Source organism: Numida meleagris, chromosome 1 (assembly GCF_002078875.1).
Source record: "Numida meleagris isolate 19003 breed g44 Domestic line chromosome 1, NumMel1.0, whole genome shotgun sequence".
NCBI lineage: Eukaryota > Metazoa > Chordata > Aves > Galliformes > Numididae > Numida > Numida meleagris.
This window is the reverse complement of record NC_034409.1, coordinates 164011262-164033480: the sequence shown is the minus strand read 5'-3', so window position 1 is coordinate 164033480 and position 22219 is coordinate 164011262. Positions and strand designations below refer to the sequence as shown.

The following is a 22219-nucleotide window of genomic DNA, read 5'->3' as shown; positions in this document are numbered from 1 at the left end:
GGGTGAAGCAGTGAGGGCTGTTCCAGGTGCGGAGAGGTGAGTTTAGTGATGAGCCACACAAAGACAAAAAGAAAAAGAGAGAGAAGAATTGCTCCCTGTGTGCAAAAAGAGATCTTCAGCAGCATGGAAGAAATCATCCCAAACTGAGGAGCTAATTCACCACAGTACAAAGAGCGAAGAAATAAGGAAGTAGGATTGAGCACCCTGCTATAAATCTCTCCTCATATTTTGGGACAGGCCTGAACAATACAGTGCAGTGTTTTGCAGAGATATGTAAGCTATCGCTAAATGAAGTACATTGGAACTGGAAGCAAGATAACCACTGTAGCATGATGTAACACTCCAGCTAATTAGCTCCTTTGGGAACAAAGAACAACATGGCTATGCTGGATCCAGAAGGCAAGCAAGTTCATTTCGGGCTGGCGAGGGCATCTCTGTGCAGCACCACCATCTTCCAGACAGACATGTCTTCAGTATAACAACTGAAAATAAAGCTGATACAGAGGGAAAAAAACAAAGAAAAAAAAAAAGAAAACACCTCACAGGAAGAGGCACGTTGCATGTATTCTTCTGATAAAGTAAATCTGAAGTACAAGCTGTAAACAAGAAAGCTTAGCACATATAATTACACCCCAACATTTTTATTGTTTTCCCAAAGTACAATAGGTCTCCTATGTTTGACATATGGACAAGCAGTGCATGGACCCCACTTCAGCACAAACTCATAGAATTACAGAATCATAGAATCCTCAGAGCTGAAAGGGATCTTTAAAGGTCATCTAGTCCAACTCCCCTGCAATGAACAGGGATACCTACAGCTCGATTGGGTTGCTCAGAGCCCCATCCAGCCTGACCTTGAATGTCTCCAGGGATGGGGAATCCAACACCTCTCCGGGCAACCTCTTCCAGCATCTCACTACCCTTATTTTGTAAAAAACCTCTTCCTTATGTTCAGTCTAAATATCCCCCCTTTTTAGTTTGAAACCATTTCCCCTTGTCCTATCACAAAGGATCCTGCTAAAGAGTCTGTCCCCTTCCTTCTTACAGCCCCCCTTTCAGATACTGAAAGGCCACTCTCAGGTCTCCTCAGAGCCTTCTCTTCTCCAGGCTGAACTCTCAGCCTGTCCGCACAGGGGAGGGGTTCCATCCCTTGGATCAATTTAGTGACCCTCCTCTGGATGCTCTCCAACAGGTCCATGTCTCTCCTCTACTGAGGACTCCACATCTGGATGCAGTACTCCAAGTGAGGTCTCACAGTGCAGAATACAGGAGCAGGATCACTTCCCTTGCCCTGCTGACCACGCTTCTTTTGATGCAGCCCAGGATTCCTATATGGCTGCTTTCACAATAGGTAATTATATGTAACCCAGCCAAGAATACAGCTGTTGACCATTGCTCTGCCATATCTGATTGACACTATGGCCCAGTACCCTGCCCCAAGGTCCACTGATACACTTAAGTCCTTTGAACCCATCCAGTCGTTTTAGAAAAGAAAAACACACAAGAACAGAAAATGACTTAAATTGAAAGAGTTCATTTGTGGCCATTCCCCCCTTCTCACCAGAGCAACCAAGAGACCTCACAGACATGCCACAACAGCTCAGAAGTATACAGTTCAACTAAAGAGAAAATTAAAAGGCTTTGTAAGCAAATGTTCAATAAATTCTATAGTATCTGTCTTAGCTTAGGAGTTGTAATTTTCTCCTCAGAAATTAAAATAACTTCTGAAGAATCCCCAAGATCATTCTGGGGAGTGGCGCTGAGAGGGAGCAGAATATGGCTTAAAAACTATAAAAACTTAGGAGGACTTAGGCTATAAAAACTTAGGAGGAAGTTTTTCACACAGAGGGTGGTGACGCACTGGAACAGGTTGCCCAGGGAGGTTGTGGATGCCCCGTCCTTGGAGGCATTCAAGGCCAGGCTGGACGTGGCTCTGGGCAGCCTGGTCTAGTGGTTGGCGACCCTGCACTTGGCAGGGGGGTTGAGACTCGATGATCTTTGAGGTCCTTTTCAGCCCAGGCCATTCTATGATTCTATGGCCTGTCTAGCTTGACAGATAGGCTTTAAAATATAACATAATGTCACAGGTACATTCATTGGCCTCACAGGTAACTACAGCAGGGGAATACACATTTCAGTAGACACACATCTGTGAAATGAAAAGTTTATACATACAGAAGGGCTTCCAATACCTGCAACCACATCCCAGTCCTTTGACCCCATTAGCCTACATCACCTTCCACATCTGCCTAGCACCAACCAAGAAAAAACTGTCCTCAAATTAGAACAGGTTCTTACCCTCAGAAGACATGAAAGGCTTTGGAAATCATCATTTCAATCCATAAAAAGGGAACAGGTTAGCTGCATTTCTAAGAAGACAGCCAGTCATGTTTTTACTATTTGGACTCAGATAACAGCAATTAAAAACACACTCTTAACTGAAATAACATCACAAATTCATGGGTAGGGACCCACCTGAGGAGAAGTAAGGCAAAAAGAAAAAAATTGAGTGCCTCAGGAGCTACAGATTGTAGTAAAATAATGAGCACTTTCATAGGCTGAATATGCCCTCCAGGCAACATCTTCCCTTTTAAGATCCACCCACAGAATTAAGCTTGTCCCATAAGCATCAGCTAGTCACATACAAAAATTTGTGGGAGAAAAGCTGTTAAAAACCACTACTACATGCAATAGCGGATATGGTGCTACAGATCTAAAACCCTCAGATCACCTTACTGACCAAGCTGTCCCATGGTAATTTTAGGGGCACATGTGCAGCAGCAAGCGCGACCTATAGGCATTTAAATCCTGTTTCTTGTTTGCCATAAAATTCCTCAGCGTGAAGTGAGAAGGTAAGGTGTGTAGGAAGCACGGTGCACAAAGTACTAAGTCACACACGCTCACACCTGTTCCAGTGTTACTCCATATTTCTTTATATCTGGTTCAAGTAGATGGAGTACTACACACTCCTGGCTGATGCACTGCACTCGCACTCCTACACTGAGCTTTCATTTAAGCTTCCACTGGCCATGATGACAGGGGAAGACACCCTAAAAGCTAAAAGAAAATAAATAAATAATCCATTCACCAGCAACATTATGTCCACGCTTAAGTCAAAAAAAAAAAAAGAGAGACTTTCAGGTCACTGAAAGAGACAGTTTAATTATTTACTGTGATGTGATAGTTCCAGGTGTCCAAGACAGTGCCCAAAAAGCAGTTTCTCAAGTTTGTGTGCAAACAGTAAAGTATCTTCTACGTATGCTTTCATCTTGTTTCAGAAGGACGCTGTCCTACACGTTACACTGCATTTAAATTGCACTGAGGAATCACGCTGGCTGCCCTCTCCATTCTCCACTCTCTTCCACAAAAGCTTTTAGGAACACTGAGCATATCCAACCCTGTTGTCCAAATCCCAGGATGCTGACATTTCAAATTGTACTCTTCTCTATGCAACTTGTGAAAATAACAACAAAGACAAAAACCTCCCACCAGCGCTCCGGCAGCTGCTTGCCTGTGTGCAATGAACCCAGCCTAGGTTGCCAAGAGAGACTGCAATCAGAGCAGCACTTATTCTTGAATACTCTCAAATGGCCTTTCACTATATTTTAACTCTAAGTAATAAAACATCAAGACTACATTCTTTTTTCAGTTTAGAATTAGTTTTTATAGCCAACATATAAAAAGCAAAAGTTGTAATAGACATGCTATGATGTTCTTAACTGGAGCAATATAAACAGTGTTTCTATAATGGGCACTACTCTGAACTTTGTCAGGGAACTGCCTGAACTTCAGACTTCACCCTGGCACTGCTTTTCCCAAATGTTAAGCCTCAAAGAAACATCTGTAAAGAGAAGAACATTCAAGCTATACACAGTGCTTAACTATGTATACAATATATACACACAGACACACGTAATTTGCTCTGAAAGTAATGCCTCCTATTTATTTCCATGGAAAATATAACAAGTACAAAGAACACAATAACAGTATTTAATAGAGCAAATATAGAGCAAATTCTCAGCCACAAAAAACTATTTTTCAACACAGTCACCACCACTAGCTATGCATTTTCACCAGCGATGAACAAGAGCCTGCATGCCACGCTCATAAAAACCTGCACTGAAGAATGTTAAAGGGAGCGATCTTTTTTCACATGGAGGAATCCAATGACACACCTTTCCTTCATATGCACTTCCATGTCAGGCACTATTCTGTCAGAGTGCCCCTCTGCTGCCATCTGTCACATGGCAACAAAACGTAATCGGATACTGGTGGGAAGGTTCAACCTCTACTGCTGTACCACCGACATCTGCCTCAGACATCGTGGGCCAACATCATAAAATAGGAGGCCTTACTTCTGGGGCAGTTCTCATGTACTATAAACATTTTCACATAGGATGTATAGAAATTCTCACTATAAGCTCCATTCCCTAGAGTAAAAATTAAGTGCAGATTCAGTCACACTTCCAGTGTAACCTGCTCTAAAGAACCTGCTTTAGCAGGGGGCTGGACTAGATGGGCCCTTCCAACCCCTACAGTTCTGCAATTCTGTGATAAAGGAAGGAAAAACTCAGGCTATTATACCATTTAACAAGATACTGCTCATGATTTTCAACCTCTCCACCTAGAAAATAGGGTAATTTTGCAATTAAAACAAAAGCCATCATTAAATTCAGCATGTTCAACAACTATTTTTTTTCCTGTGGATATTACATATTAATTTTGTCATGTAAGTTAATATAGGTTTATTTTTCTATAAATTACATTGCATACCTAATGAAAGAAAACATAAATGCTTTCTTGTATACTACAGAATTGTGCACACATAGAATCAGAAGTTGAGTATCGCTTAACACCCTGGGGAGAAGAGCTGGTATTGGTATTCTTCCATAACCATATGTCTTACCATGACTGATTAGTGGTATTAGCAAGAACTCAAGACCCACAAAGTTTAAGTGGCACAAGGTCAAGTAAAAGGGAAGATCAAGTTGAGGCTCAAAGAGGAGACAGCCAGCCTTGCAGCTAAACTACACTATCAGAGATGTTTAATAATGGCAAAATGTTTAGGAGAGAGAAAACACTAAGTATATCCAGGACACAAAGGGTCAGAGAGCCTACTGTCACCAAGTCCTCACGTTGAGCATCTCTTTGCTGCATTTGATGGGTCCTATTCTGTGCCACCCTCACGATCCCTCAACATCACCTCTGCTGGTGGAACCGTGATACGAGTGGAACTGTGGAGATGGTGCACCATGAACCAGTCACCCTCAATGGCGCTGTTCTGCATCTTGGTCAAACCTGGGGTCATCCAAAGTGACGCAGAACAACAACAACATGGAAATAACTCCAGTTTTTGTCATTTCCTTTTGTCATAAAGGAGTTTAGTTCCCAGCTCCCAGGAGTGTCCATTCAAATTTTAATTTGAATCAGTCTTATGGCAAATCAGCCAGTGCTATTTTAGACAGAAATCTGTCTAGAGAGGTTTAGAGAGAGGAGAAAGGTTTTAGAACTTGACAGGACGTGACATGATTCCATACCACTGATCTGTATTCACACACTTATCTGTAATGCAAACAGAAAGCTATTTAAAGCACTCCAAATTAGGTACGCCAAGTGTACTCTGGCACCTTACACGATAGACAGAACATCACTCCTATTTCGTGCTATAAGGTAGCGGAGGGAGGGAAATTAAGGCACTTTTTACCTTCTACAATCTTTTCTAAACTTGTACCATAGAAAAGAAGTCATTTAATTTTTTTGTTTCTGAAGGTATTTAAACAAGCCTTTACCTGCTGACAAATCTTCCTGAGCAGACACAAGTTATCCTTAACACTTGTGTATGAAGAAAACAGAGAATATCTAATTTAAAATGTATCAGGAGCCAGACACATTCTGGTGATGCGTAAAACGTTATTTGCAAAGAATGGCTCTGAGCAACCTTACGCTGTTTTGAAAGCATCCCTCCTCTAAGGATGGCAGTGGCACTCTGTAAGTCCTTTCCAACCCAAATAATTATTATGCTTCCGTACCAACCCCCATAAATACTTTTTACCTACAAAAAGCCCCTTTCTATATTCTCTCACACCTACGCATGGTAATTTCAACTGCAGATGAGCTATAAATAACCTTAGTGTGTATTTCAAAGAAAAGGTTTAATCATCCTCAGCATAAGGCTCAGCAGAAGCTCATTTACCTCTTTCCCTGGCTGCAGATTTTTTTGTTTTAGCTCAAATAGAAAAATATAAAATCTCCCAGTCATTTCCAACTGCTCTCTGTGAGGCAGCCTCCCAGGGACACAGGTTTATCACAGGCTCAAAGGGTAATCTGAAATAGCAGCCCTTTGTAAAACTGCTGAGGAAGGGTGGGGAAGGAGCAGAACCTATGATGTTAACTCCTTTCATCTCCTCCCCTCACCGACCAAGCACAAAACCGACTTGATCTGTTGGCTTTTTTTGCCCTAAAGCATGCAAGCAAAAAGGATAAAAGAAATTAACATTGGTACGTATTCATGCACACACGCAGACTGAAGTGCTGATCTCTTTATGCAAGAACCAAGATTGTCTGAAGTGTACATGTAATCAGAACCACACAAAGGTTAAAGAAACTGGAACGGAGATTATGTATTCTTTTCAAACCCACAGCTATGCACAGCTATCACGTTCACCTGGGAACACCAGGTAACATGAGATAATATGCAGAAGTACCAACGGGATTTAACCATGCAGCTTGATGTTGCCAGCACATTTAATAGCTTCCTTTTGACAAGAGCTCATCAAAAGTTCTGTACTTCTTATTACCTTCTTTGCCTTTGAAAGGTTGAGGAAGCAGCAGAATACAGTCTTTCAAGGAAGCATCAGGGACATAGGTACGAAACTGACAACCTTCCAAAGCCCAGAGCACTTTTGTTTCGAGATTTTATAAAATTAGCAAGTGGGGATAGGAAGGAAGCCTGCCAGCTAGCAGAGAGGATGCAAGCACAGGCCCCAACATGCTAACCAGTACAGGTAAAGTCCCTTTTTTTCCAGAAGCAGACAAGAAACAGCATACAAGTATTCACATTAACCCAGGATTCATTCATCGTTCATTCTTTGTAGCAAAAAATAAAACCCAAGCTGCAGTTAACCGAGCTACAAAAGAAACCCCTCTTAAGTTCTCTTTTCCCTCCACAAAAGCATTATAACGCAAACTTCCAGATTACCTGCACAGTTTGCTCAGTTAACTCATTTGAAAGAAAAAAGATGGAGGTTAACAACATCAGATAGGACCTCGGGCTTCACAGCTCTTTTTGTTTGTTTTGCCTTTAACGAGAAGTTGTGTAAACAAAAACATTTTGTATTTCGTTAAAAGCTGTGGTTTAATCGGAACCATTTGCTCTTCATCTCAGACCCAAGTAATTCAGTTATACCAAGACCCCGCTGCAGACCTATAAGTTCTCAGCATTCCTCCCAGGAAGAATCTGTCCATTATAAATACAGCAAGTTAACATGAAGGAATTACTGTATGCACCAAGTGATAGGATGCTTCACTCATCACAACCACTTTTTGCACTCTCTTTTACACTTTTGCTCAACCAGAAAGCTGAGACAGAGGCAATCAATGTTTGTCAATACAATAACTCATGTGAAGCCATCCAAGATACCAGGCAAAAAATGACAATAGCACCTGAAAATTCATCAAAAAAGGTACATTCGTTTTCAAGCCAGCAGCTCCCCAGTGAACGTCTGCTCCCATGACATCAGTGCCCTCCATACAGGCAGCATGGAGCGAAGCAATCCAGGGGAGCAACCTCATAGACCTGCACCCTCTCTGAGACTCCACACCCAGCCAAAGTTTGAGGTTTGGAAACTCCTCTTTTCATGGGCATTACTGGGAGGGAGAAACCTTGCAGAGTCACAGAGGCTGAAAGGGAAAGGGGTGCTGCCCTTTCTCAGCTGCAGCTCCTGAAGAAACAGGGACAGCAGCAGGAAGGAAAGAAGGAGACGATTGGCAAGATGTCTCTATGGGAGCATTAAAACAAACACAGAAGCGTGTGCCTGTTCTCACAACCAACACGAAGTGTGCACAGCGAGGGAAGAAGTCTGCCTGATGGCTTCTGGTGAGCTTCACGATGTCCTGAGCTTCTTATGTCACCGGGAGCTGGGAGGCCGCTGACCTCCCTCCTGCTCCCCAGCACTACGGCAGTTCGCAGGACTACCAGCTGCCAGACCGAAGACAGCCAAACAGAGTTGCTAAATTTAAGCAGCCACACAACAGGACATAACTGACCAGAGCAGCATGACGGCCCTTTAGATCCACTTAATTCTCAACAGGCATAAAAGACCGAGGCAGATCTTCCCAGCACGAAGCTGTGCCAGAAGTGCAAAACGACAGCACCGGCACGGCCGGCTTCCTTCAGCAGGGGCACATCTAAAAGCCTTGCAATTGGCTGCATGCATCCTCCGGCAGCTACCACTGAGGGGTTCATCCTCTTTCCCAGCCAGCAAAAGCACGGGGAGCGTCACCAGCAACGCGCTGCTCCTCAGCTCCAAAACCCTATTAAGGTTGCTTAGTGACAACAACGCAGAGCTCTCTCACACCATTTACAAGACCCAAACACTTAAAGGCAAGGAAATGAATGGTTCAGATCATCATAAATCTCACACCACTCCTGTAATAAACAAATCAATTGTCATCAATTAGGAAGCCTTGCCGATTTCATTACAATAATCTTAAACGTCCCAGGAGCATAGACCAGTTATCGTGCCTTCAGTATCTAAGCACTGAAATATTTCCAAGCAAGAACATTAGTCAAATGAAAAAAAAAAAAAAAACCTGGAAAAAAATTATTTGTTATTTCTTCATAATTGTGCAATATATCAGGATAATTCCAACACGGTAAAAGTTTTAAGTCAACCATGTTCTGACTTTGAGTACAAAATTTCTATGGCCCACATCCAACAAGCACTTAAGCTCCAGCTTAATTTTAAGAAGTAATTAATCACGTAAAAGTGTACAGGACGACTGAAGTGTTTCAGCATACGCTTAACTGTTTTACTAGAATAAATCTCTTATTGCATTTTAAATAGTCTCTAATTCCATGTTCTTATGTTTAGCGTATCAGTGAAACAATGTTTGGGGTCAGTGTTAAGCTTGTTTGTTGTGATAAATATAGCATTTACATCAAGAAAGAATGGCACTTCTTTTCATTGCAACATGGGGGATCTATGTTATGGATGCCATCCAGCTTGGCTATTACACCATTGTTAGCAAACTGAGCATTGTGGCTTGAACTTAGTACAACAGAGCCATGGCTTACTGTGCTATTTAGTAGCCTGACCCTTGTTTTTTAAAGATTTTGGAGAATGCAACTTATACTTTGAAGACAAGATGAGAAAAGATAAAACAGTGATGTAAAAAGGTGGCAAATGCAGAGTTTCAAGGAACAGTGTTTTGTTTTGTTTTTTTCCTTTAAGACAGATCCAGGCATCCGCATAAAACTGAAAGGAGTGAACAAAGCTAGCCATGCTATCAATAGCTTTTTAATTTCACATCCACCTGTATCAGAAATAACAATAGCAAACATTACGTGGAAAAAAAAAAACAACACAACAACAAAAACCAACACAGAAGAACCTCAAAAAAAAACAATAATGGCCAAGCAGAACAAAATGCACTTCCTGTGGTTCCTCCACTAGCATCACTCTTGGTAAGCTACTGAACTACCTTCACAAGACACTGAGTCCTGCATTAATCACTCCTATCAGAAGAGGAAAAAAAAATCCAGAACGTCAAAACTACTACAGAAGCACGATCTTACATCCAAAACTCCATATTTTGAGCTTCAATGAGTCCACACATCAATACACAACACAATATTACCTTCTTGCTGAGTGTAGGTTTTGAAGCCTCCACACTATACATGCTGTTTTGTAGAACCCTTACCAGAAGGGCAGTTGGTCAGAGTTCAAAGAAAATGACAGTAACATTATTAAATAGAAAACCCTTAGCCCTTTGTAACGTTCCAGAGCAAGAGCGTTGGTCTAAGCTGCCTTTTATCGTCTTCAGATAGTCAAGAGGATTTGATACTTCCCTTCAGCTAAAGGCTCTGTGACAGCCAGACAAAATATTCTTTTGATCACTACCTCAATTACAAAATCACTGTCATTCCGTGTGTTCTGTTACACATACAAAGCTACGCTGGATAGCCCAGCTAGTCATACAGTAGTCATACAGCAATCATACAGCACTGTGGCATCTTGGATCCTGACGTAGCTGCTGGAAACAAATCAAAATGTCCACAAATGATCTATATAGCCTCACATGGATAAAGATCCAGCTATAGGATAGTCCTTTCTTGAGCTCTGCCATGACTGTGGACTGCGCACATGAAGTTCACAAGATAAGACACCTCAGAAAGAGAATCCCAGTTGTCACTTGTTCTTGAAATAGTCTCTTCTTGTGCTTCTTAAAACCAGATTTCTCCCTAAATTGCAGAACAAGCTCAATGTGTTCCACCTGATCTTTTTGGCAGAAAGGCAAAAATACAAAACAAAATCAGAGCCTCTTATATTAAAGATGAGAGTGTGATTATCTTGTCTTTTTTTCCCACATTCACAGTTCACTAGCTGTCTGAGGGAAAAAAAAAAGTGTAATTCATGTTATTTTTCAACACAAAATCACATTAATCCTTTAACAATTCTAGAAAGAAAAAGAAAACAAACAAAAAACAAAAGCAACATTTTCTTTGAAGACCTGCTTGCAAATATTCACTGAAGAAGACATCACAAACTCCTCCTATCTGGTACTTTACTAGCAATTTAAACTTTGCCAATACATGCATCACTATAATGCCTTAGCAGATTTCATTTCAGTTTGATACAAACGTGTCAGAATTTGGAGTGGTAATGACCACTCTGTCTTAAACAGCGTAACTCTTTCCAGGCTAACCCGACTCCCTTCTACATAGAGCACATTCAGTCATTTTTAACTTCCCAGAACTACTGTGTCCCTGTCTGAAATTTTCCATTAATGGACTCTTTTTTGAAAGAGTACATAGAGACGCATCAAGTAGGAAAAGCAAGAAATATTACATACCATTACACACTGTAAATTATTTTGCTTCTCCCAGATGTGCTCCAGAACTCTTGCCCAGAGGAGCTGTGGGTGCCCCATCCCTGGAGGCACTCAAGGCCAGGTTGGATGGGGCCTGGGCAGCCTGAGCTGGTGGGTGGCACTGCCCACAGCAGGGGGTTGGAACCGGATGGGCTTTAAGGTCCCTTCCAATCCAAGCCATTCTGTGATTGTATGAATAATACACATACATATATAAAACTGACAACTGATTCTGAACACTTAACTTGGAAATGTGGTTAAAGCTCCCACAATACAAGGAGGGATTCAAATTTGGCAGGGATTTTAAAACAGTTGTAAAAAACTGTTGGTGGGACACCTTGCCATAATGGATATACAGAGCATACAGCAGGCAGCTGATTTAACTGTAGAATGAAAATTATGGAAAACATAATACTGCAGACAAATACCCTGCAGCACCCTTAAATCTTTTGAGTAGGCACTGTCAAGTGCCAAGAAGTCAAGGATGATTGCTATGCACTGGGTCACTTTAGTTCTGCCCCATGCTGTGTAAACACGATGATATAGTTTAGCAACACTACTTCTGTTACTGCAGTTGCAAAATAAATTGCAAATTACAATGCATTTCGAAGCCATGCAGATTCAGACAATTCTAATGCACATACAGAATCCAGATTAGGGTTACATCTGCTACCATGGCATTCTCTTGACAACTTCTGGAACATAAAAGCCATGTTTCCTTAGTCAGAAAGAAATCAACCACGACTTAGCTGAGTAAATCAGCACCTACCAAATAATAAAAGCTAAATAAAGCAGATGACATTGCAGAGAATGACGTACATGAGGTCTAGCACCAACACCAACAATAGCACATAATGTTTAGAGGAATTAACAAGCTATAGTAATCGAAGAGAAACGTATACCAGAAACAAACAGGAAGTGACTACTGGGACTTGGCACTGTGAAACGTCACCATATGGAAGAGTTTAGAAACTTTCTGAAGGCTCAGTTCCTAAATGGCTGGTGTTATCCACTAAGAGCAATAAAAACACAGTGGGAATTTAATTAATTCACTTTTATTACTCCATAATGATTTAAGATATCTTAAAAACATATATTAAGACCTCAGATAAGATAATTCTAGTAATAACTCTTGCAATTTAGCTAAATAATACTATCATCTCCACTAATTATAACACAGCCATGCTTCAGAAAATCCCCTACATTATACTAATTTCATTATTAAAAAAACAAGCAAACAAAACAAAATGTTTGGGTGAAGGAAGTGAAGAAAGCATTCTCCTTGATGTGTTCCAAGTGTGTTTCTCTCATTAACTACACCCTATTTTCTCGCATCTCCAATTTCATACCTCCTGCTCCAGAATGTCTCCTTTAACCAAAAACAAGCACAGGTGTGATACCCAATAGCAGATTTGAGAGCAAAACACACATCCAACAGAGCTTTCCTGTTAAGAGCACATGGAGCCATTACAGTGGGAAGCCAGGTCAGCAGTGAAAGTGCTGTTTTTCATATCCACTTTCTAGCAGAGAGTACTCAAGACAAGAGCAGGAACTACCACCGTGCTCATCTAACTATTCTGCATCCAAGCATCCAGGCACCACTTCATCTATTTTCTTGTGCTCACTCCCATGATGAGCAGGGAAAAAAAAAAACCAACAGTGTCAGTGCTAATCTGAGCCTTCCTTTCTCAAAAGGTTCCAGCTATAAAGGACTAAAACAAGACCATCTTTGTGAGGAATGTACTTCACACTACAGCAGTTAACTTTAAAGAAACTAGGACCTAGCTGATGACAGGCAGAGTTTTCATACTGCAGCCCCGAAGAAATGAAATCATCTGTTTTGTTTAAGAAAGGCACGAGCACTGTCTTAACCAGCATCTTTAAAAGTGAAGAAGCCAAATTTGATGCAGATGCAGGGAGAACTTTGCATGATTTAACTCCCCAGTATAACACTACTTGTACATCATCATCATACACACTGCTTCAAAACTGAACACAGATTTCAAATATCCTCATAAAAAATAAATAAAATAAAACACATATATTTCAAAAAGCAGTTTTACCAGGACACTTTTTATGTACTAGATACTGAGGTCTCAGAGATAGGGAGAAACTGCCAGTAGACGTCATGAAGTCAAGAACTGCTTCAACACTTCTCATTTGGGATTTCAGCTCAAAACCGCTCAGACTTCACAGGGCACTTGCCACCTGTTTGTTCTGCTGCGTTTTCTCCAGGGAACACATATGTTCTCCACAAATGCAACAGCTTCCAGGATAAGGTTCAAAGACGTTGTCTTTAGTCTCGTAGAAGTGCTAAATAATTTCGGTCCTGGCTTCTCTACTGCCACAGCATCACCCTATAAACAAGACTGCAGCTTGAGTGAACAGCTCCTAGATATACGCAAGGTGTTGTCCCACTGAATACTTGTCTCCTCCTCAGTTTTGCAGGAACTAGAGCGTGTTGATCCTCAGGTTTTCTGTACCAGGGAAATAAATAGTGACCATATTTCAGCACAAGACGTGCCTCGCACATACTCTAAAAACGTGAGAAATAAGTACGTGTAGTTTACAAGTACATCAAGAATAAAAGTTACAGAGATGTTCAGCCCTATCACCCATCCACACCCATCTACTTCTAGGAGCAATGTACCGTAAAAGTAGTTCCACTGAACTCAGCCAAGCCATTCAGAGAGGAAGTTACTACTCAATGTGAGTAAGCAAAACTGGACTACAGATTTCTAAGCAGAGCAGAAAGCGTGTGATCAGCATATCATAAAGAAGCAACGAACTTCAGTGTAACTACATCTTCAATTATAGGATTATTTCCTTTCACTTTCCCATTCTGTTTTTCACCCTTGGTCAAGTAATCGATTGTTTATACTTAGGAAGAAGAGGACAAAGCTTAAAAACTCACTCTGAGCACTACAGGTGTTAGAAATCAGCATAACTATGTTTATGCCAGGGAAAAGGTTTTGCTGTTATACATATGTTCGCTAAATCTCATTATATAGACGCTAGAAAAATCCACTGCTGAAGGGTTCTGTCTGCAAAGAATCACCATATGGGAGCTTTCACAAATGATCAACTGTACCAAAACATCTAAAAATAACATCTTCCTTAAGTAAAATAAAAACAATTACCAGCAGAGACTTTTGGGCGCAGCTGCGTGCTAAGGCATCAATACCACGCTGCTGAAATGTTTCAACTAAGTATATAAGCAACCTCCAGAGAAAAACAGCACAGTGTTAAATGGCCCACGAACATCAATGATAAATGTAATGTACATGTTTCGGGTTCTTTCAAAAGTCTATTCTTAGCTGTAAGACAAACCCCATCCACTTAATTAAAACCTGAGCTTACAAACACATTCACAGAGTAAGTGAAGCTTAACAAATCTGATTTGAATGAAAGGGACTGGCTGGGTGAAAGTGCAGCTCCCTGACGTTCCCTGCTCTCGTGGTTTCGTGTAACCACTGATCACCAACTACTGCAACAGCAAACATGCAACACCCTCAGACGAAGTGGGAGTTGTCAGTCTAAATACAGCTACTTTTAAATAATGCATCCTGAGTTATAAAATAAAGTGCTTCTGAATTATTTAATGCGGGTCTCATCTTTAACGCAGATATATCACTTTTAATTAAATGGAAAGATATTTATATTCTTAGTTGCATATTACTGCAAATTGTAACAAGTAAAGCAGCGTATTAAGGAAGGGTACAAAACAATTACGCCACTAGTCAGTGTTTCCCATAGAAATCCAATTCACAGAAACACAACTGGGATGCAAGCTAAGATAACCGAGCACATCACTTTCAGAGTTGTCTTAAAAGAAGATCAGCTTGGTATTCATTCACAGCCCTCAATATCCCACCAACCCATACCACTGGGTAAGACCTCATCGGGATCCCATGCCCACAAAACTGTTTCAACACTGTATAGAATCCCCACGTTCTCTTTAGACAGGCATCATCCACTAGGACAGCAAAGCCTTGTACACACCTAGCACCGGCAGAGATGACAAAGCACCAATCTGTCACTTTGAAGATCGCCACGGAGAAGAGGTGTTAAAGCTGGAAGTTTGTACGTGACTTACAGCGTAGGGTAACAGCAGTTAGGCCCAGCTGAAGGGTTACTCTAGCAGGTAACATACACCTCAACTGCAAAAGTAACATTTAGCAACAAAAGGCGGTGACACCCGGTGTCTGGGGAGGTTTTTGGAAAAAACGGCTTAGCACCTTACACAGTGGGATAATGCTACCGCCAAGCAACGAACACTTCTTGTCGAGAGGCACTTCGGCTGTAGTGTGTGGAGCTGAAGGGAAGAAGAGCACAAACCCACATGAACACACGAGCAGATCCTCACTAACTTTGATAGGCAAAGCAAATAACACGTGAGCAGCCATGCAGAACCCAAGCCCTACTGCCTGAAGATGACCTCAGCTGGGCTTTGTGCATCCATGGAACTCGGACAGCGTTTTCCAAGAGATTATGGGATCCTTCTGCTTGGGTTACGACTCCGTAGAAAAGCAGCCTTAAACACGTGCTCGCCGAAGTTAATTTTACAGGAAAAACCGTGATGCAAACGCACCATCCATCACGAAGTTAAGCAAGCAATCCCACCGGGGCGGCTCCGCAGCCCGAGCCGGCCGAAAAACGCGCTGCCCCGAAACTCTGACAGCTGCTTTACACACCCGCAGCCACCGAAGGGGCCGCACCGCTCCCCGCGGGGCTCCTCGGGGCCGGGGCAGGAGGAGCGAGCGGGGCCGGGCGGGATGCGGCTGAGGAAGAGGAGCAGAGGGAGGCTGCTTCCCCCACACCCAGGACGCGGGCAGGGCAGGGCGGCTGCCGGCCGCGGGCAGGCGGCTTCCCCTCCGGCCCCGCCGCCCCGGGGGGCTTCCTGCCAGCGGGGACAGATGTGGACGCAGCAGCTGGCCGGGAGGAGGGGAGGGGAGGAAGGAAGAGGCACGGCTGCCTGCCCTCGGCCGGGGGGCAGCGGGATGCGGCCGCGGGCTGCGCCGTCAGGAGCCGGGGCGGGGAGGAGGCGGCGGGCTCCGGTCCCCTCGCCCCTTACCTTGCTGCGGATCTGGCCCGAGGTGGACACTTTCCGGATGAGTTTCTGGGGGCCCTCGTGCTCCCCTTCGCTGTCCGACGACTCGTCCGCCGCCGGGTGCTGGGGCTGCTGCTGGGGCTGCTGCTGCTGGATCCCGGCGCCGCTCATCCCCGCCTCGGCCCCGGCCATCTTCCCGGACTCCTGCCGAGAGAGAGCACACGAGCCCGGCTCAGCCCGGGCAGCCGCTGCCGCTCCCCTCCCCGGGGAGGAGGGAGGAGGCGGCCGCGGGAGGGTGGGGAAAGGGGCGGCGCGGGGGGGAGGGACGGAGCCGAGGAAGAGCCGGGTGCTGGTGGGGCCGACCGCCTGGCCGCCATCTTCCGCCGCCCCCTCCGACGGCCCGGCCCGCCGGCAGCCGCTCCCCGCTCGGAAGGGGCCGGGGCGGGCAGGTCTGGCCCCCGAGCCCTCACCATCGCGGGGAGCGCCGGGCGCGGCGAAGGATGCAGCGGGCGGGCGGCAAGAGCTGAGGGGCCGAGCGGGCGACGGCCCCCAGGGACGCGGAGGGGAACGGGTCCCAGCCCCTGCCCACGCGTGGGCACTGTCCCGGTGACTCAGCCCAGCGGCCTGGCACGGGGCGTGGGGCACCTGTGCAGGTGCTGCGGGGAGGTGTGCGGGTGTGCTCCGCGCGTCACGGGCATCCGGCACCAAAAAGCCGTGTCTAGAGAAGGCAGCGTGTCTAACGGGATGCATCAACTTGAAGCGGGACGTGGTTGTTCTCCCACATCCGTTTAATTTTCGTATTACTTTGTTCGAAGTTATTGTTGTCTTCACAAAAGAGCGGGTTTGTGGAGAGGGGAGAAAAGGGTCACTTCTCCCTTTTCATCGCAGATCTGGCAGCTCCCAGGATCTCAAAATGTCACCACATGTTCTGAATTGTGGGACTCTGAAATGACTGTGGCTTGCATGTAGTCAGTGTTCCAAATAAGCATTCAGTCTCAGCAACACCAAATAAAACACACGGGTCCCAACTGCATGGAGTGGATTAAACATGAGAAAGCAACCAATACTTGCGGCTTCTCTGTTCCCGCAATTCTATTTATATTTCTCGAAAGGGAACTGCCATCTCTCAATGAGCTAATGCAAGTGCCGCAGTACCTAAATACAGAGCAACAAATGAGAAACAAAAGCGAAACCGTAATGCAGAGCCCATCCTATGCTGCGAACGCCGTGCCGCAAGCTGGATTTCATACATTGGAATATCCCATTTCCTTCATTGGGACTTTTATTTGTAACAGGTGAAATGAAATATCTGCACGAAGCTGTGCAGGTGGTGGTGTGTCGCATGTATGTGTCACCAAATCAGGCACTTCTGTGAGGTTCTACTGCCCTTCTCTATGTAGGATCACTTCTTTTAAGGTATGTTTTAAAGGAATTGTGAATACCTATGTTTCTTATTACAATAATAACTAGGCCAAAGTCCCACCACTGATACCACATCTGAAACTAGATGAAGTTCTCGCATAGTCCCTTTTCCTCGCTCGTCTCATTCCTCCCCTGAGAGAGTTCTCCTTTCTCAAAAATGTGAGATAAAACTTGGGCAAGAGCAAGCGTGCGCTAAATTCACTTAGGACACAGATAAGAAGAAAGGGTAAGAGAGAAGCTTACACTTAGTCACCCCATCTGCCTTCCTTCCTCTTCCTCCTCCCCAGCAGCTTCAGGAACAACGCATTACAACAGAGCACGGCTCACTCACTGCAGGTAGCAGAGCCTTCTGAAGGTAAATGACAGCTGAACACTGCAACTAGGTGACAAGATCGTGTGCTAATTAATGCTAATGCAGTTTGCGTAGGTCTGGGACTGCGACATGAGGAATGCTGGGTGCTAACAGGAACGCAACACTCACTAACTCCATGTAATTCAACTGAATTAAGCAGTGCTTAGATGAACAACACTATTACTGTTAAATTTGTTCCCATGCTAAAAAAGCATTCAAAATATCAGTACATGTGACAGCTGTGTCTCTACCACATGACTGGGATCCTGTGCAAAGCTGTGTGCAAAACTGTTTACAAGCAGGCATTTCACCCACCTTCCAGAATTAAGGTGAAAAGGAGAAACATTATCCATAATTCTGGATGAACACCTTTGAATTTAGGGAGGTCACAGAGTTGACTCTGTTGGTGACCTGAAGTTTGTACCTTTGGGAGATTTTAAGAATAAAACATAACTTGGTTGCTGCACATCTCCTTAGGTATCTGCACAGACAGCACAGGTTTCCTTCACTACATTTCATCTCAAATACATAAAAGCTGTTAAATGAGTATCTGTAGGTGAAATGGGCAATGCAAATGGACAATAAATACAGCTCTCCGGCTTCTGTTCATATTCAGAGCTTAACTATGAGCCCTAGCTCCTGCACAGTGCATCGTGCAAAGGGTGTCACACGTCCCCACATGGACATCCCCATTGCCACCTTCCTCTCCACTGCCTGCCCAAACCCAAAAACCACTGAATCATGGAATGGCTTAGGTTGGAAGGAACCTTAATGATCATCCAGTTCCAGTGACAAGGGGGAAGGCACCGGCCTGCCCCTTCGACTTGAGTCTTTTCCACTTTGTCTTGATGAACTTCAGATCTGAAGCACTGGAAATGTTCTCTCTTTCCACTTAAGGTGGAGAGTTCAGTGGGAACAGCTGAACTCTGCAAATAATTGGAAATGCCCCACAAGCACAGGCTGAAGTGAACATGGATTCTACGAAGTATGCATTTGTAAAATCATAGGTGCTAAAATCCGCGACCAGCTAAAGTTTTCAGAGTTCCTCAAAACAGAGAAAACCAAGCAAGTTTGGTGTTAACACAAGCCAAGTGTTGCACTGTAAGAAGTACTTGAGTTATTCATTTGCATTCATGTAGAAAGTTGTTTGTTTCTACAAACTTATGAATTTTCTGTGCACAAAGAAAGTTTGAAAGCTCTGAGTGCTCCCACTTGTTCTGTTTTTTAAAGGCATTAATACAGGCTCAGGATCCAGCTTCAGTCTTTACCCAGGTAAAGCTGCCTGAGGTGTCCCTGGGACTTTCCTTGGATGAGGACTGCCTGCTGACTCCAACACCTGTTGTGACTGATGCCAGACACAATATGAGAAGCACCATAGAGCAGATTTCATCTCAGGGGATACAGGTATGGATGCTGTGGTATAAGTGGCACCGCTGAAATCCTCCAGACTTCTATAAGCTCTGAGTCAAACTCCTGAAGAGCACGCGTGGTACGTGTACGCATTATATCTTTCATCTAACATATTCAATTTCACACTTCTTAATAATTCCTTTAAATGTCCTTACTAAAGCAATGGAAGACTGGTGAAAAGAGTAAGGAAAGGCTGACACTGAAACGAAGATTCTCAACTGACACAAAACAGCCCCACTGACATCATTTGTGTCATGGCAGTTGATATCAGCTGATGCCCTGCCCTTTATATTCAAAGAATTCCAAAGTCCCTGGTAAATACGTGCACTGTGAGAATCTTTCCACCAAACAGCTTCCAGTGCTGATAATACAATGCGCATTGCTAAAAAGCATATGCGATGTTCCAAAAACCCAAATACACACTCCAGCTGCTCTGGAGATTATGGTTTATAATGCAGATTAACGCATCATTTGATTCCAGGAACAGAAATGATTCCAGCTCTAATATTGATTCCCAGCATAATAGGCGTATTTACCTCTTTTTCTCTAGGTCACTTTGGCATCTAAAAGCTGGAGGATAATATGTATGGTTTTTTTTCTCCATCTCAAAAGGTGAAGTCGAGGCTGGGGTCCCATATGAGATGTGGAAGTAGGGTATAGGACTTTGCAGCCTGGATTGCATGGGTCTGGAGTACAGAGCCCCTGAATCTCTCTTTGAAGAGCGGAGGATGAGCCTGACGCTTTCTGTTACTGCTGTTTGGCTCTTACTGAAGTGGGAAGATGTTCTCCATTCAACTGTGAGCCGGGAATTTTATAGATATCCTAAATTTCGCACAGATGAGCTCAACTCTGACATTTTCCAGGAGAAGCTATGGCTCCATTTGATGTCAGCCAGGTACTCCCCAGAACAGCCATAGGAACAGCACTCCTAAACGACACCTGACAACTCACAGAGGTAATCACCGTGCAAAATTCCAAGCCGTTTCTCTCTCCCTGTTGCTCCTTTTCTATGTTTAGAGAGAGAAGGAGATCTCTGGGCACTTTTTTCCTTCCCCATGCAGTTCCTCCCTTTGTCCCCATTTCAAGACAAAGCCCATATCGAAGACGGTGATCGATACGATCAGAAGAACGATGCAGTTTTGCCACAAAGATGCTGTTTTACCAGCAGGTTACCAGGTAGAGGACTGAGTGCTTGGACTGAAATTCAAGGCTTGCAAAAGGAAACGAGTGCAGTGGTTAACCTTAAAACTGCATTCATGTGTGTACCCTGAACAAATGCAGCAACTGAACGATAAACATGACCCAAATCCTCTCCTTTATCGGGGGAGGGGGAGACTGAGGGGAAAAAAAAAGAAAGAAAGCGCTCCATCTGTGTTTATCTGCGCCCAGAAGGGAGCGGGCTGGGGTGCTCCAGCTGTACGGAGGGGCTGCCACCCGTCTGCCTCCCGACTTTCGGCTGAGTTTTGGCTGACGGGCAGCCAATGTAAATGTCACTGTTCAATAGGATAACGCGTTCGCGGGAATGGGATTCGCCGTTTTCCTCCTACGGCGTTTTCATCCCTCCAAGCAAAATCTAGGGTCTGCCTTTGCGCGCTGCTGTGGGTGTCAGCTCCATGTTGCTGGAACGCATCGCATCCAGCTGTGCTCCCTATCACAGCTGCATCTCCGGCCGCAGCTTCGGCGGCTGAGGACCGCAGAGGGCGATAAAGGAGGTTGTTCCAACTTCCCAAGAAAACGAGGCCGGCAAAAACGTATTTGGGAGGGCACGGGGCTGCAAATCCCGCTAGGGTGGCCGTAGGTCACCGCGGGTATCTCCAGGGAGATTCCTGGGAGTGGGCAGACTGGCACAGACAAAGCGTGGCTCTCCCACTCCTCTGTTTAAAACTGCCCGTAGAGATAGAACCGGGGGGCTGGATCCGTGCAGGCTGGCAAAAAAAAAAAAAAAAAAAAGGAAGAAAAGCGTGACACCATCAATGATTTTTTTACACACACACAAAAAAAAAAAAAAAAAAAAAGAGGCACAGCCACCTAAAGGGGAGCGTGGCCGTGGCACCGGTGCGTGCTTCCATCGCCCCACAGAGTTCATGGCCAGGGACAGCCCAGCCCTGACCCTTCGGGCAGCCCGAGACCTCCCGAGCGGCGACCCAGGGGCTATTAATAGCCCTCCCCGCCCGCCGTGCGTGTGCGTGTGTTTGCACAATGGAGAAAAGCCCAGCGGCGGGACGCCGACAGGGGAAATCTGATGTTATCGCCGGCGGAGGATGCCGGTGACACGATTTCCTTCGCTGGGAGGAGGGTCTCCGAGCGGCTTAGGCACGGCGAAGCGGCAGCCTCACTGGGGAACCCCCCCCCGGAGGCACCCGTGCCCCCCGCTCCCTGCGGGCGCCCCAACCGCGGCTCGGCTCCACCGTAGCGAGAGCTGGGGGCGATTCCCAGCCCGGCTGCGGAAATTAAATAGGAACAAATAACAACAGGAAGAGTATCTCTCTCTGGAAGAGTATCTCTCCCGTTCGCGGGACGCGGTGCTAGGGCGGTGCTCGGTACCCCATCCCGCCCCGCTCCTCCCGACAAAGTTGGCGGCGGGGCTCCGGGTGCCGCTCAGGGCAGGACGCCCAACTCCGACCCCGCCGGGCACAGGGGCAGCGGGGCCGAGGGACGCGCCGCGGGATGACAGCCCGAGCCGCACAACAGGGAGCAGGAAGGAACGGAGGAAATGCCCGCGCGCGGCGAGGCACGCATGTACCTACCAGCTCCTCCCAGGCGGGGCTGCGGGCGCTGTAGGACGGCTCCCCGTGCTCCTCCATCGCCCAACCTTCGCCGCGCGGAGCTGAGCGCGTTCCGCCGCCGCCTCCTTCCCTCCCTCCCTCTCTCCCTCCGCCGCCGCTCGGGCGCGC

General features: G+C 45.1%; 1 protein-coding gene and 1 long non-coding RNA gene across 5 annotated transcripts in view; both read right to left on the bottom strand.

Moving 5' to 3' along the window:
• DGKH (diacylglycerol kinase eta) overlaps positions 1-22213 on the bottom strand; it is a 167604-nt gene extending 145391 nt beyond the window's left edge. For 2 of the 3 annotated variants that reach the window (XM_021375075.1, XM_021375093.1), the window contains exons 1-2: positions 22073-22213; positions 16166-16345 (exon numbers count right to left, since the gene is read on the bottom strand). In XM_021375075.1, the coding sequence (XP_021230750.1) occupies positions 16166-16345; positions 22073-22129 (237 nt within the window). In that variant the 5' untranslated portion in view covers positions 22130-22213. Of the gene's footprint in view, positions 1-16165; positions 16346-16611; positions 17600-22072 lie in introns of those variants that run through there. The other variant, XM_021375084.1, reaches the window with a different exon arrangement.
• On the bottom strand, positions 9576-16159 carry LOC110387224. Of its 2 annotated transcripts, XR_002432449.1 has the most exons (4): positions 15530-16159; positions 15330-15406; positions 14232-15251; positions 9576-13568 (listed from the first exon to the last, which is right to left on the bottom strand). It is a non-coding gene; the product is annotated as an uncharacterized LOC110387224 (long non-coding RNA). The 2 variants fall into 2 exon arrangements; XR_002432448.1 differs by having other exon boundaries at positions 14232-15406.